Below are 14,949 nucleotides of genomic sequence, written 5' to 3' on the forward strand. Positions count from 1 at the left end.
CGTGGATATCATTTCTTTGTTGCAGAATGGATTCAATGACCGATTTTGATTCAAGGCGAGTTCAGCTGGAAGCAAATATTTAAGAGTAAATAGCCATTTTCATGGTTATTATAACAAAATAAAACCCAACAGGCATATCAGGATCCTGAAACCTGACTGTACATTATTTCTCATATTACATGGCTACTTACCAATGAAATAAAAACATATATATACATCTGCATGACACTGAATGGAGTTTATTTTCTTAATTAGCTAATGACACTAATTCTTCAAATATATACCAGTCAAAAGTTAGTAATCTTTATTGTTTTTGAAAGAAGTCTCTTCTGCTCACCAAAGCTGTATTTATTTCATGAAAAATGCAGTAAAAACAGTAATATTGTGTAAACATTTTTGCAATGTCAAAAAGCTATGTTCTATGTGAATATATAGTAAAATATAATTTATTTATGTGATGAAATAAAGCAATAAGCCCTGTGAAGCCGTGGTTTACAGTGAATTTATAACAGCTAAGGGGCGTTGTTAGGCACGACGCGAAGCTGTTATAAATAACTTAGCTGTTATAAATTCACTGTAAACCACGGCTTCACGGGGCTTATTGCTTTTATAAAACGGTTATTCCATATACGTAGTAAGGTTTCACAAAATAAAACAGAGCAAATAAAGTGTAATGATATTAATAAAAACAGTATTCTTCCACCAAACAATGTAGTTCCTCAGAAACAGTTGTGGTTGCAACAAAGTGGTTGCCGAGCAACACACAAATGTAAACAAAGGTGTATGTTTGTAGAGTAATTTACAACAGCTTTGAACGCGGCTCAGCCAATCAGAATCAAGGACCGGAACGCTCCGTTTTATAAGCTGTATTTTCTGCAGCATTACTCCAGTCTTCAGTGTCACATGATCTTCAGAAATCATTCTAATATGCTGATTTGCTGCTCGAGAAACATTTCTGATTATTATTATGTTCAAAGCACACTGACACCAAATCAGCATATTAGAATCACAAAAATAAATTGCATTTGAAAATATATTAAAATAGAAAACATCTGTTTGGATTTTTTGATTAAATAAACGCAGCATTAATTCAAATAAAAGGCTTGTTTTAAATGAAATGTAAATACTGTATGTGATGCAAATGCCCAATGAGAGTAAATTATCCCAGAGAGCTGAGTAATAATGGTGCATTATAGTATTTACAGGATTATATAATCGGTTGAGATCATCCTTGCTTATCCTGTGGTCTTTACATGAACATGAATATAACATCCTCCACATGTGAACGACATGCTGTGAGCCACACGCACTGCCCCTGAAAGAGCACCTGGATATTGTGCTGTCAGGCCTGAGGTCAGACGAGTCAACACAAGGGGTTTAAAAAATCTTCAAATTTACTATAAAGAAAACGTACCCCAAAACGAGACGGATCATTCCACACGGATGGGCAGCTTTATGTTCCCTAAGGCACATTGTGGTGTGGTGTGATGGGCACCTATGTCTCCACTGACTCCGGAGCCAAGCACACAAACGGAGTTAAACACGACACCGGGCTGTGCCACATTTCTGAGATCCAACCACGGCCAGAAAAAGACCACAGCCCTGCTGCCAAACTCCTGAAGGAAATTACAGGGGCAAAGAGACACTATTCAAGCCTTCAGTCGGCTTCAGCACAGAGCAACAAATCTGAGCCTGATGAATTTAAGATTTAAAGACAGCCTTTAATTCCTTAACCCAAAATATTTCAACAAAATATGAAATCATTTGGGCGTAAATATATGTGCATCCTTCATGTATGGGCCAAGAAAACCTTTTTTTTTTCATTGGTTTACTTAATCTCATCACATCATTATTAACTATTATTCCCATTCTATATTCATTAATGTGTTTGCCAAGTAAAGACCCCGAGGCAACATCATGCAACAGAGGGTTTATACTACACTACATCATCGCTGAACCAAAACCACACAAAACGAGTTCACCCATGATTTGATAATACAGAGCGACTGCATGCTAAATGTGTTTTAACCTCTGAACCTGAAGCGCTCCTCCACGGTCTGCTTAATCGCGCTGAAACTGAAGTCACGTCTCAGTTCAGAGATCCAGCAGACCGTTAGTAACTGTGTGGACCATCAACAGGCCACAAAAAAGACTTTTGGGCTTTGGAAAAAATGAGCTTTGATTGAATTAATGAGGTGGCATATATCTGTAACCCACAGAAGAGGAGATTCGGGATCATTCATGCTCTAATATTATCTTGCACGTGATCACTAAAATATGAACTCGGACTGAAGCTGACAGGACTAATGTTACTTTTAACAACACAAGAGACTGTGTTGAAAACACCCAATTAAATGAGAGAGCAGTGGGTTTGTGGACTCTGTAATTGGTTGGTATTATGATTGACTAAAGCAGGACAAAAACTGAAAAGTGATGTTTTTTTGTTTTTTTTGTTAAAACACTTATCCTATACATGTTTAATGTGCAGAGACTATCATATATACAGTATATATATATATATATATATATTGAATAAGAAAACTAGTAGATATAATAGAAAAATAGTGAATGCTAGTGTTAGAGGGTCAAGTTTTTTATAATAAATAAAAGAAAACGAGTAGCTTAGATAAAAATAGAAATAGAACAGAGTGTGCTACAAAATTGATCATTCACAAAATGATGGATAATAATGCACTGAATGTATTTTTGCTTTGTTTTTATTCACTTTATGAAGATGCTGTAAATTGAATCATTATACTGTACATTTTGTCATATTACTATGCATTTAATTCCATGCATGCAACTTAGATATTGTTTTCGGTTTACAATCCTAATTATTTCATTAATTTTGACAAATTTACTCTTAAATATAGACCCTGCATCCATTGCATCTGACATCTTTCAACTCAGAAAAGTTGCACACTTAACACTTTATGGCGTCGCTTCCGTGCGTTCCACTCAATCAAATGCAATATTTCTGACTCGACTAGAATGCACCAACACATTCTCACACTTGCAGCTAATATATGTCGTCATGCATCATATATTGGTCCTATATTGCCCCAAAATAGAGCAAAACAATGTTGACTCCACCAGAAGAGGCAGAAGTGGAGAGAAGTGGGCAGAAGCAGAGTGAACTCATGGTAAATGCGTCGACCACCATCTGTCTGATTTAGTGAGAACTGACACCCGCAAACATGCACACTTAGTTGAGTCCTATCCGGAGACACGTGTCCCATGGATTTGGTTGATCATGTGAATCAACAGTTGACAGATGCTGTGTAATGCTGGCTTACATAACCAAGCAAACTGTAACCAACCACTTCTGACGAATAAACTGACCCATTATTTGGTTCAGCCACAAAACAGATCTATATAGTGCTAATAAAATATAAATCGATAGGCTGCCTTTAGATGCACTCAAAGGGGCCGTTTTTGGAGGAAGGAGACAGAAGGTTGTTGCTTGCATACTACATACTGTGCTAAGTGCAGACGGGTGAGGGATCAAGAGTTCAGGCTGTGTTCTTGCAGACTACGGGGTCTAAAAGGCACAGGCGCACACCACCGCTACCACCACAATGTTGCCAATGGTTGCGATGACGGCCACCCACAGCCAGATGGCGTCGCTGGAGAACTTGCCCTCCTCTTCTTGCTCGGCTGGTCTGGAGAAGCTGGTGTTGAGGTTGGAGGTGGACGTCTGAAGAGACGAGTTGCCATTGTATGGAGAATCCATGAAGGCCCCGCTGACTGCTTGCAAATGCTGTAAAAAAAGGAAAAAAAAAAACTCTTTGTAGTGGAGCAAAGGTTAATGTAATTATTCTCAGTCTGTGGGTACGTTTACACTAAAACAATGTAAAGGCAAAAGCGTTTTTCACATACAGACAACAACATTGTCATAATGATCCACGAAAACATCTTAAAGCGCTGTATTAGGTATGTCAGGCCAGTAGTTGGCCATGTCACTTTGTAAAGAAACACTACGCGAACATGTAAATCAGTGACAATCAGTGTTGGGTAAGTTACTCTTAAAAAGTCATTAATTACTAGCTACTGATTAATACATCTTCAACAGTGTAATTAGATTAATGTGCTCTAAAAAGCATTGCATTACTTCTTACTAATTACTTTCTAAACTCCAAATCAACCTCAACCAGTTGAACATGACACACAACTTTTAATTAATTCTCAAATTAATTCTGCTTTTAATTCTTCCAATTAAATAATATAAAATTGCATAAATTATTCTTGAACTGACCAAAGTATTTAAATGAAGAAGGTTACATAAAAAAACCCTACATTTTAACACTAGATGTTGCATTTTAATGTTAAATCCACTATTGTTTTATATAGAATTGTTTTATAGTCTATACAGTATTTAATGCCGGTACATCACTGTAATTAAATATATATAAAACACATATTCTGCATGGGCATATTCTGCATCACTAATCCTGCCCAATACCTAAACTTAACAACTACCTTGCTAACTATTAATAAACAGCTAATTAGGAATGTATTGAGGCAAAAGTCACATTTACTGGTTTGTTAAGACATTTACGAGATTTGGACCTTAAAATAAAGTGTGACCAAAAATGGTTAAAAAAGGTAAAAAAGTAAAAAATCCCAATTAAAAAAAAAAGTGAAAAAGTTGAAATCTCAATTAATAAAACTCTCCAAGTAATAATTCAAAACAAATAATTTTATGAAAATAAAATTATTTGCTAACTGCATTTCACATCAACTTTTATAGTTATGAAGCATCTTGGATAACATTCTCAAAAGCTTGACTTTCCTGCTCTGAGCTTTTTGATAACGGCACCTGGCTAAAAAATAAAAACCTTCCCCATTAATCATGTAATGTTCTGATGGCTCCCATCTGGCGTATGAGGTCATCAGTCTGGAGGTGTACAGGTGCATTCTGGGTAATGATGATCATTTTGTTCTGTTGCTCTTCGTCACCTCATTGCTCCTCTATCTACACAATGACAAGCTCCATTCATCAGATCCAGACACAATCACCGCTCGTCATCTGACCTCAGAACAGCTGTTTGAAGGTTGGAGAAGAACTGCTTCATATGGTGTCTAAGGAAATCACACTGGTTAGATGTTTCACCGTTTTGTTTGACACCCATGGTTTAGCCTGTATTAATTACGTCTTGAAATAATTGAATGTGTAATGAGCTTGAAAAAGGAAAATTGTTGACATTGGTGTTTGTGAAGGTTCAAAGAGGACATTTTCAGACAGGGTTATTAACTAAAGAAAAATAAAATAAAATCATCACTTGAAATTAAATGTTAACTGAAAATTATGGAAGCTTGTTTCCACCACAGGTTTATAAAAAAAAAAATATATAAATAAATAAAATAAAATAAAATAAAATAAAATTTAATTTAATAAAAAAATAAAAAAATAAAAAATAAAAAGGTATTTGCGACGTCACAATTAAATATAAAAAATATAAACTGAAAAAAACAATTCTGAGAATTGTAAGAAAGTCACAATTACCTTTTTATGTATTTCTTCCATGGTGGAAATGGGCTTCAATAGAAAAGAAAACATGTAAACATGCAAACTTACTATACTGCTGCTATTGCCAAGGCAACATCTCATTTTTGTTTAGTTTAATGTGAATAAAAAAAAGAAAACACTTAAACAAATAAATACAAAAATAATAAAAACTACAGACATTAAAATATTCTAAAACTAACTAAAACTAAAAAAAGTGAAAACAGAAAATGTAAAAATAATTTCAAAATATTTTAATTCTAATATTCGAATTCAATATATTAACAAAAAGGTATATCAATTATACTAAACTTAACACTGGTAACAGATTAATAAAAAATAAAAATGTGGGGCGGGACTTTTACTTCAAATGCATGGGTTATTTTGAGATGTGGGCGTGACCCAGAGGTGTATGCAGATGAGCGTGGGCTTTTAGGGGCGGAGTTTAACATGCATTTTTTTCATGCTGACTTCAAAACTAAACATAAATTTCAGATCTGCTCCATGTGGATAAAACGTGAGTTAGAACGCTCTTATTATTAATAATGTGTCACTTTAAATCTAATTTCAAGTGATATATAGCCTAGTTTTCCCTCATTATCTGAATACGGCTCATTAGCTGCATACTGCTACTCAAGTCTTAATATGATTAGATTAAGAGCCAAAAAAAAGACATTCAAAGTTCGATTCAGGTCAATGGAATATTATATGCATTAAATATATTAAGAGTACAGAGACTGAAAGGCAGCAATAAATCCTGTTTGTCCACGCATGCACACACAGAAAACACATCTGCCTACTAGTGAGCGACTAGTGTTGTTTGTGCTGTTATCAGCGGTTATCATGCTCTAATGAGGCGTCTTCTCCGTGTAAACATGCGTTTGCTGATTTTATCTATCTATCCATCCATCCATCCATCACACATTGTGGTTAAACGTAGTTTAAAAAAGAAATACAATTCTAGTGTGGCCCAAATTTCATTCCCCTTTAGCAATTAAAATCTGTTACTCTTGCAAAAATACACATTTTATCGGTTTATTTTATTTATTTATTTTTTTTCAAAATTTACAATATTCACACAGATTTGAAATTAAAGACAGCTATTTATATATTCGCATTGTCATGCTGAGTGCAGCAGCTGACAGGTTTCTGTACGCTCATTCTGAGAGGAAGAACAGCTGTAAAGCCTCCGTCATATAAACTCTACATCACGCTTCAGAAATATACCAGCTTACCTCAGAGATCACCAGAGGAAACACACACACACTTCATTAATCCACCGCTCTTCATAACACAAACCAGAAAGAAACACATCAGTTTAACCACGCAGTGCCTGCTCTCCTTGATCTGCTTGAGTTTACAGTGAAGATCTCAACTACACCAAACCAATCTCTAATGCTGGCTGTAATTCAGAGCCATCCAGAAATGCAAGTTTAAATTATTTTTTTAATTTTTTTTTTTTACATATTTTTACATTTTATCTATCTATCCATCCATCCATCCATCACACATTGTGGTTAAACGTAGTTTAAAAAACGCTGGCTGTAATTCAGAGCCATCCAGTAATGCAAGTTTAAATACATTTTTTTATTATTATAATTTTTTTTTTTTACATATTTTTACATTTTAGCTATCTATCCATCCATCCATCCATCACACATTGTGGTTAAACTTAGTTTAAAAAAGAAATACAATTCTAGTGTGGCCCAAATTTCATTCACCTTTAGCAATTAAAATCTGTTACTCCTGCAAAAATACCCATTTTATCGGTTTATTTTTTATTTATTTTTTTTCAAAATGTACAATATTCACACAGATTTGAAATTAAAGACAGCTATTTATATATTCGCATTGTCATTGTCATTTTTTTTTTTTTACTAAACCTCAAACTCTTATTTCCCACATGATATTAAAAGGACCATAACCATATCTGATGAGAATAATTCATGACTGACTTTGCACTGCTTGTTTTAGAATCAACACAAGCCTTGTAATATGTATATTTAATAAATCAGGCCTTTTAAAATGAGACTGGTCGCTCTTCCAAAGTTTCTTGCTTTCCTCTCATCTCAGGACTCAAGCTGAGGCGCGTTTCCAGTGAAATGATTACTTCATTACTTCCAGCCCATTGCAAAGCAAACTAAAGGAGCGCAAAGCAAAACATATAAAGTAAAACAGCCAATGTGTGAGAGCAGAACAAGGTAAAATGACATAATAACATGAGGTGCAAATTATAAATAAATTATAATAATAATAATTATTATTATTATTATTATTAGTATTTTTATTATTGTTGTTGTTGTTATTCTTATATGTATATGAATAACACAAATAACATATTATTTTACTGTTATTTACTTAATTAAATATAGAAATATAGATATAGAAATATAATAATAGAAATATACATATAAATAAGTATAAATACATTACATATCTCTCTTTGGGAACATGCTGTTTAAATCTAAATCAGTTTTCTACAGCCGCAAATTAAATTCAATTTACTGCTGAACTTCATTTTATTAATAACAATCCAGCTATCAAACCACTATCTGTAATAAAAGCTTTATATCACACCAAAACTGGATGTGCAAATATCACAAGAACAAAGACACATACAATTCATGAAATCTGTTGCTATCAGAGCAGTTAAAGCACAATATAGAGACAGAAATACAGAAACAGAAAAGACTATCAGCAGGGGAAGAGGAAATGAAAGAAATACAGAAAAAGTTAAACGAGTATCTCTAGGTTTCTGCTCCTGAGTTGATTGATGGAAAAAGTGTGTTTATAAGAGTCCTGTCGCTCACACGTGTGTGTGTGTGTGTGTGTGTGAGTGTTAGTTAAAAGTACAAAACATTTCACTTCAACACTGTTAGAAAACAAACAAGTACTTGTATAAGTCAGCGCATGGAAGCAACCCGGTACGTCACTTGAACATGACATTGAACTGATACTGTGGAGACTCTTAGGATGGCCAAAAAGAGGGCTAAACGGCTAGCAAAGTACTGTGCTTTGTCCTCTATCATAGGCAGCCGTCATATATGGCGGAGACGCTGTTATTTATACCATAAATTGTTAAAATGTGTGTGAGTGTGTGTGTGTGTGTGTGTGTGTGTGTGTGTGAGTGTGAGTGTGTGTGTGTGTGTGAGTGTGAGTGTGTGTGTGTGTGTGAGTGTGAGTGTGTGTGTGTGTGTGAGTGTGAGTGTGTGTGTGTGTGTGAGTGTGTGTGTGTTAGAGAGAGCGAGAGATCTAGCTGCTGGATTACAGTCGGTCTCCACTGATCCGCTGGCTTTTACTCTCAAAGCAAATCAGACCAATCTCACTTATTCAGATACAGAAACAACATTCCAAACAGCCAAATATCTCTGCTGCTGTCCATCAGTCCTCTTGTTTTCTCATGTGTCTGTGTGTTTAAATGCTTGTATGTGATCAGTAACGCACACGCGTGTGTTTAATCTGAACAAAAACATTAAGCCTTTGAAGCTCTTCATCAGATTGGATCATGGATAATGACGGAGAGCATCTGGCCATGATCTCGTCTATGGCAACTTCTAATTGTAACATTATGTGTAACATTTTTTGTGTGTGAAACCAGTGTTATTTTATATACTATTATAGTATCTATTGCTATTTAGAATTTGCTTTTGCATTTTCAGTTTTCATGTAGGTTTGTGTGTTAATTATTTTGTAAAGTTCTTAAGTTCCTATTTAGCTTTAATTTACATTTATTTCAACATTTAATGATTTTATTTCAGTTATTTGCCAGCTTTTCTAATTTGTATGTTTTATGTTAGCTTTATTTCAATTAACAAAAACAGATTTTAATAGTTTTAGTTGTTATTTAGTTGTTTTACATTGTGAAACAATCTTTTTTTTTTAATGGTTAAGGATATAAAACCTCACACAACTGCACTGTGAAAATATATTTCATACGTTCTCGAAGTGGCTTATCTCTACTGTTTTAAATATATCATCCACACTACTATAATGGATTTCGGCATGATGAAATGTGTATAATGGAGTTGAGAGTATGAACAACAAACAGCCAACAGCAAGGAACTGAAAGACAGATTGCATGTGTATCCATTCATCTGAGGTCAATCTTGTACATCATTTTTAATGCAACCCTTGTTCTGTTTGTTTCTAAAGCTCATCTTTCTTTCCTCTTAGTTTGTAAACTGGCTCAGATTCGCTCTAATGCTGATTGGATCTCATGAGAAGCTCATCAAGTGTCATCCATCTCTGTAATCCAGTTCTGTGGCACAACAAGAGTATTTTCCATTAAGACCACAATGCACTCAGATTGCAAGAGGGAATAAACTAAACATGAAAAATCAATCCATCTGGTCTGACATTCACATTACAGAAAATATTAGCCTCGAGTGAATCATGTTACTCTGAGCTGCACAGACATCTGACTGATGCACAACATCCACATTAACTGCACAACTTTAAACATAGTGCACACATACACACAATACAGAGGTACTGTATTCTGAAATCCTATGAGTAGATCTTCTAACTTGCTTAAAGGAATACTTCACCCAGAAATGAAAATCTGCTGAATATGTGCTCACCCTCAGGTCATCCAAGATTAGGATGAGTTTGTTTCTTCATCAGATTTGGAGAAATGTAGCATTGCATCAGTGTCTCAGCAACATCCATTGCTGAGAAACTGACGCAATGCTACATTTCTACAAATCTGATGAAGAAACAAACTCATCTACATCTTGGATGGCCTGAGGGTGAGCACATTCACAAACTTTCATTTTGGGGTGAACTATTCCTTTAAATCCTGATACTTTCCTTTCTTATTTCTGTGACAACTCTGGCGATTGTGGGATTTCTCACTTTCAGTAACATTCCTGTCAAGTTTCAAACACATTTTCTTGTATTGCTCATTGTTAATGTTTGTTAATTAACATTAGTTCATTACAAATAAGATTAATTGATATTCTAAATACTAAAAATGGCTTTATTTCATATTAACATAGATGCTTTATAACTTTTCCCTTCTGACACTTGTTTTGATCAAGTTTTGGCATCATTTTTCAGTATTTCATGAATTAGCATCAGAAACTGACACCCACTGCAAATGCACCATAATACGTGTCATCTAGTAATGAAGCTTCTGTAAATAGAATAACACTCAGTGACATGTATTAGCATTATCCTCTCTGGATGAAGGCTGCTGCCTCATCCGTGCAGGACGACAGACCCTAAACCCTTCCTACACCGTCGAGTTGCTTGAGAAACTCTGAAATGCCTTTCATGTAAACTTGAAGGAGTGTGACTTCCAAAGGGCTGAGCGATGTTCAAGGCCTTGAACCGTACATTACATACGAATAGAAAACACTGCTCTATAGCTTCACTCGCGATTGAAGAAATCCCTAACCTCACATTACCTACTTACTGAGATTGTTGACTGTCGATTTTAAACTGTGAACAAGCCTCCAAAAAATGCTTTGGTAACACTTTATAAAAACGTGTCAAAAATAAATAAGGGACATTAAATATTGATACGAGTTGAAATTATTTATTATGTGAGGAACAGACCACATCAGTCAAAGTCACAGTTTAGCCTCATTATACAAAAATAACGGACCAATCAGAATCAAGTATTCCTGAGAGTCATGCAGTAAAATCTAATTAAGTTTATGTTTATGTAATGAAGGTTTTTATAAAGTGTTACCAATGTTTCATGCTGTTTTAGGAACTTGGATGAAACTGCATAAATGAGCACACATGGCTGTCTATGGTCACGTATTAGCATCTGTGATCAGGACTGCGTGAGTTTGGGAACAGATGTGACTGGTGGCCACTTTACATTTCTAATTAGCATTCTGTCACTTGATAATAAAGGGCCTAAAGAAAAAAACAGGTTATTAATCAGCTGTCGTCACCAGATGCTTCACTATAGGACACTCGTTGAGACTGTACTGCACTACTAAAGACAAAAGTCTAAATTTCTTTTCAGTTCTTTTTGAATTGGAAAAAAAAAAGATTAACTAAAATTAACTAATTACATTTAATTTACTTCCTCTGTAAAATCATTGCATAGCAAATGTTTAATGCATAATGCAGTCTGCCACTATACAGTATTCTATTTACATGCACTGCTTAATGGATGCTCTGCAGTGAATGGGTGCCGTCAAAAAAAAAAACATCACAATACATTCCGCAATACTCGAGTCACTCATTTAACGTGTTTGTAAGAAACAAATCCATCATTAAGGCATTTTAACTTTAAGGAATTGCTTCTGGCCAAAATATGAGTCCATAATACATAATAACACCTCCTCCAGTGAAAAAATCCATCTCCTGTTGTCTCTCACATCACTTGAAAATGATGCTTGATCTGTGCATATTTCTCTCCAGATTCAGACCAGACACATTTTTGTCACTGGAAAAAGTGACTGGAGTGCTGTGGATTATTGTGATGTTTTTATCAGCTGTTTGGACTCTCATTCTGACGGCACCCATTCACTGCAGAGCATCCATTTGTAGTGATGGAATGCTACATTTCTCCAAATCAGTTCAGATTATTATTATTTTTTTTACATGATTATTAAATTTTTTTAAATCTACCATGTGCTATTACACAAAGTTTGGAAGTATTTCTTTGCTAAACAAGTTTCAGAGATAACATAAAAATGCCTTGTAACTTTCACTTAGAATATTGTGTTAAGTGTTGTTAAAACAGTCTACTCGAACATCAGCTAGAAGTAGTTACACACTGCACTGAAAAACACATTATAACCAAGTCCAGCATTGTTGCAATACACATTATTTTTTTTTTTTACATGATTATTAAATGTTTTTAAATCTACCATGTGCTATTACACAAAGTTTGGAAGTATTTCTTTGCTAAACAAGTTTCAGAGATAACATAAAAATGCCTTGTAACTTTCACTTAGAATATTGTGTTAAGTGTTGTTAAAACAGTCTACTCGAACATCAGCTAGAAGTAGTTACACACTGCACTGAAAAACACATTATAACCAAGTCCAGCATTGTTGCAATACACTATTCTATGGTAATCTGTGAGTCCACAAACTAGCCTCAATTATATGTATTAAAACATGATTTAATGATAAAAATGTCGCAGTACTGTAAGTCCTACCTGTGCTGCCATCAGTGATAGCTCCATGCTCGTCTGCTCCTGCCCGCTGATAATGAGATGAACTCGCGTCTCTCTGTCTCTCTCTCTCTCTCTCTCTCTGTTGTATGCTGCTGAATTCAGCTGCAGGCGTGCACGCCATCCTCACAGAATTATGCTTTTTTTTTGACGGTCAAACACACTGACACTTAAACTGCCTGCTACCACTTCACAACTTTTGGCCTGTAGACAGAGCTTTTATCAAGCAAATGAATGAATTAATGTTGGAGCTACTTTCATCAACATATCTAAATCAACAGCCAATTTATGAAACCAAATGACATTTACATTTGCTTTAATTACGCAGATGTACATAAATGATAACCTCTTTTCATACCTTGAAATACAAGTTTTGTTAATTAATGAGGCAATTATAATCTGATCACCAACGCAACACCCGCCAGTTCGGTAACAATATCATCATATGACCAAATAAAACATTACAAAAACTCCCATTCAAACGTAATGGAGCTCTATCATATTATATATGGCCTTTTAGTCTTGTTTTGAGGTATTTTATTAATTTCACAGATATTTTGAAAATATGCTTCTTCACATGTTCCCTTAACCTCAAGCAGGTTTGATGACTCACTTTTTGGCTTGCTTAAATTACATCTAATTGTGATTGTTTATAAGGTTTTTGTAGGAGGCATTTTGGACGTAAATTACGGTAATTGTGCGTTATTGTGAAGCTGTCGCACATGACAGAAAAATACAAATATAGCCCCTTATTTTAACATTATGTGCTTCTGAGTCATGAATAGGTAAACTGATGTAAACATATTATAGGTGTGTATATTATGCATTATACATATTATGTATGTATTTTATTATGTATTATAGGTATTTTGTGTCACAATCATTTACCAGATTTTGTCTTACCTGAAACCCCTGAACAATTTGAATAACAAAAGTGACAATTCTCAAAATGATAAATATATATAAATTATAATAACTGAAAATACTTAAGCAATGTTTGAAAACAATTATTAAAAAGATCCCTTTTTCATCTCATCATGATGTGTCATCCAAGTTGACATTTCTATTGAATTATTTACATTGTGAATGTCCTATTTTCCTCTTTAAGTGCCAGAACATCACATTACGAAATCTTGAATGCATACCATATTACAAATTATTGAATACATTTCCAAATCTTTTAAACAGTCTTCACTAAATAGATATTCAAACTCACTGTTAGAAGTCCTACATGTCATGCTAAAAACATTTAACGGTACGGCGAGGAATAGAAATACTTCAATATGGGACATAATACTGTTATGAAAAATTATGTAAGATGTGCAGTGATGCTTTTATTTGATGAAATAAAGCGTCTTCTGGGCTAGAAGGAACTATTAGTACTTTTGAGGCAATCTGTCATTCATAGACATCTTATTGCTCCAGGCCTGAAATCACTTCAAACTGTTAAAAATTATTAACCTTCTGGCTGAAGCTATTTTTACACATTTGCTTTATTAAGTGATAACAAAGGCTGAGGAGCTGCTTGCGGCTGATGGGAGCAGATGCCTCATGCGGACACACAATGAGTGTTGAGAGAAAACTCACATCTCTCGCCCCAAAACAATGTAAAAAGCAGAGTATCATTTGAACAGAAGCTTCAGACTTTAGTCACACTTTATTGGTTAACTTAATGGCTTAAGCACTAGAGGGCTGTAACTCCATACAGTGTCTCTGAACTAATGCATGCTGGATAAATGATAGGCAAGCAATGGATGGTTAAAAATCCCAGTCCTAAATCACGTTAAACTTCAAAATCTAACAATACAACAGATTCTGCATTATATAACATAACAGTGCAAGCTCAGATTTGCAGAACTAAGCCAAAGTATGTTTTCTCTGGTGTGCCCATACACGCTCATTGTCTCATAGTGCCGGTCTCCTGTGCTGTGCTTCACTTTAGTGTTCATTCAGACGTCGTGTCATGTCACACAGTTTTAATCTTGCGCTCGGCGGCTCTGGTTTAGAGCGGACAGTACAGCGGTCGCTTCAGGCGCTGGTGTGTGTTCTGATCACGCATGAGGAGACCCGATGTAATGTGTGCATGTGTGTGTGACAGAGATAATGAGAGAGAAAGACTGTTTTTTATGGATGTTTCTATATGTGTGTGTGTGTGTGTGTGTGGCTACTAATCCTCACTGGTTCAAGTTGCTGCCAATCCTCCAAGACCCTACTGTCAACGTTTTACTTGCCTGACATCTTCATCAATATTTCTGACACACACACACACTCTCACACACACACACACACACACACACACACA

The 14,949-nt window shown here is 35.0% G+C and overlaps 1 protein-coding gene across 1 annotated transcript; it reads right to left on the reverse strand.

The window, feature by feature from the left end:
* Nucleotides 1-3,444: 3,444 nt before the first annotated feature.
* LOC107727475 (uncharacterized protein C14orf132) lies at nucleotides 3,445-12,690 on the reverse strand. The gene is made up of 2 exons (XM_016537346.1): nucleotides 12,633-12,690; nucleotides 3,445-3,760 (listed from the first exon to the last, which is right to left on the reverse strand). Exons 1-2 carry the CDS (start codon nucleotides 12,657-12,659, stop codon nucleotides 3,542-3,544), a joined length of 246 nt encoding a protein of 81 aa, XP_016392832.1. The 5' UTR covers nucleotides 12,660-12,690; the 3' UTR covers nucleotides 3,445-3,541.
* Nucleotides 12,691-14,949: the final 2,259 nt, after the last annotated feature.

The sequence above is a fragment of the Sinocyclocheilus rhinocerous genome, unplaced genomic scaffold (genome assembly GCF_001515625.1).
Source record: "Sinocyclocheilus rhinocerous isolate Xijiao unplaced genomic scaffold, SAMN03320098_v1.1 scaffold3870, whole genome shotgun sequence".
Classification (NCBI taxonomy): domain Eukaryota; kingdom Metazoa; phylum Chordata; class Actinopteri; order Cypriniformes; family Cyprinidae; genus Sinocyclocheilus; species Sinocyclocheilus rhinocerous.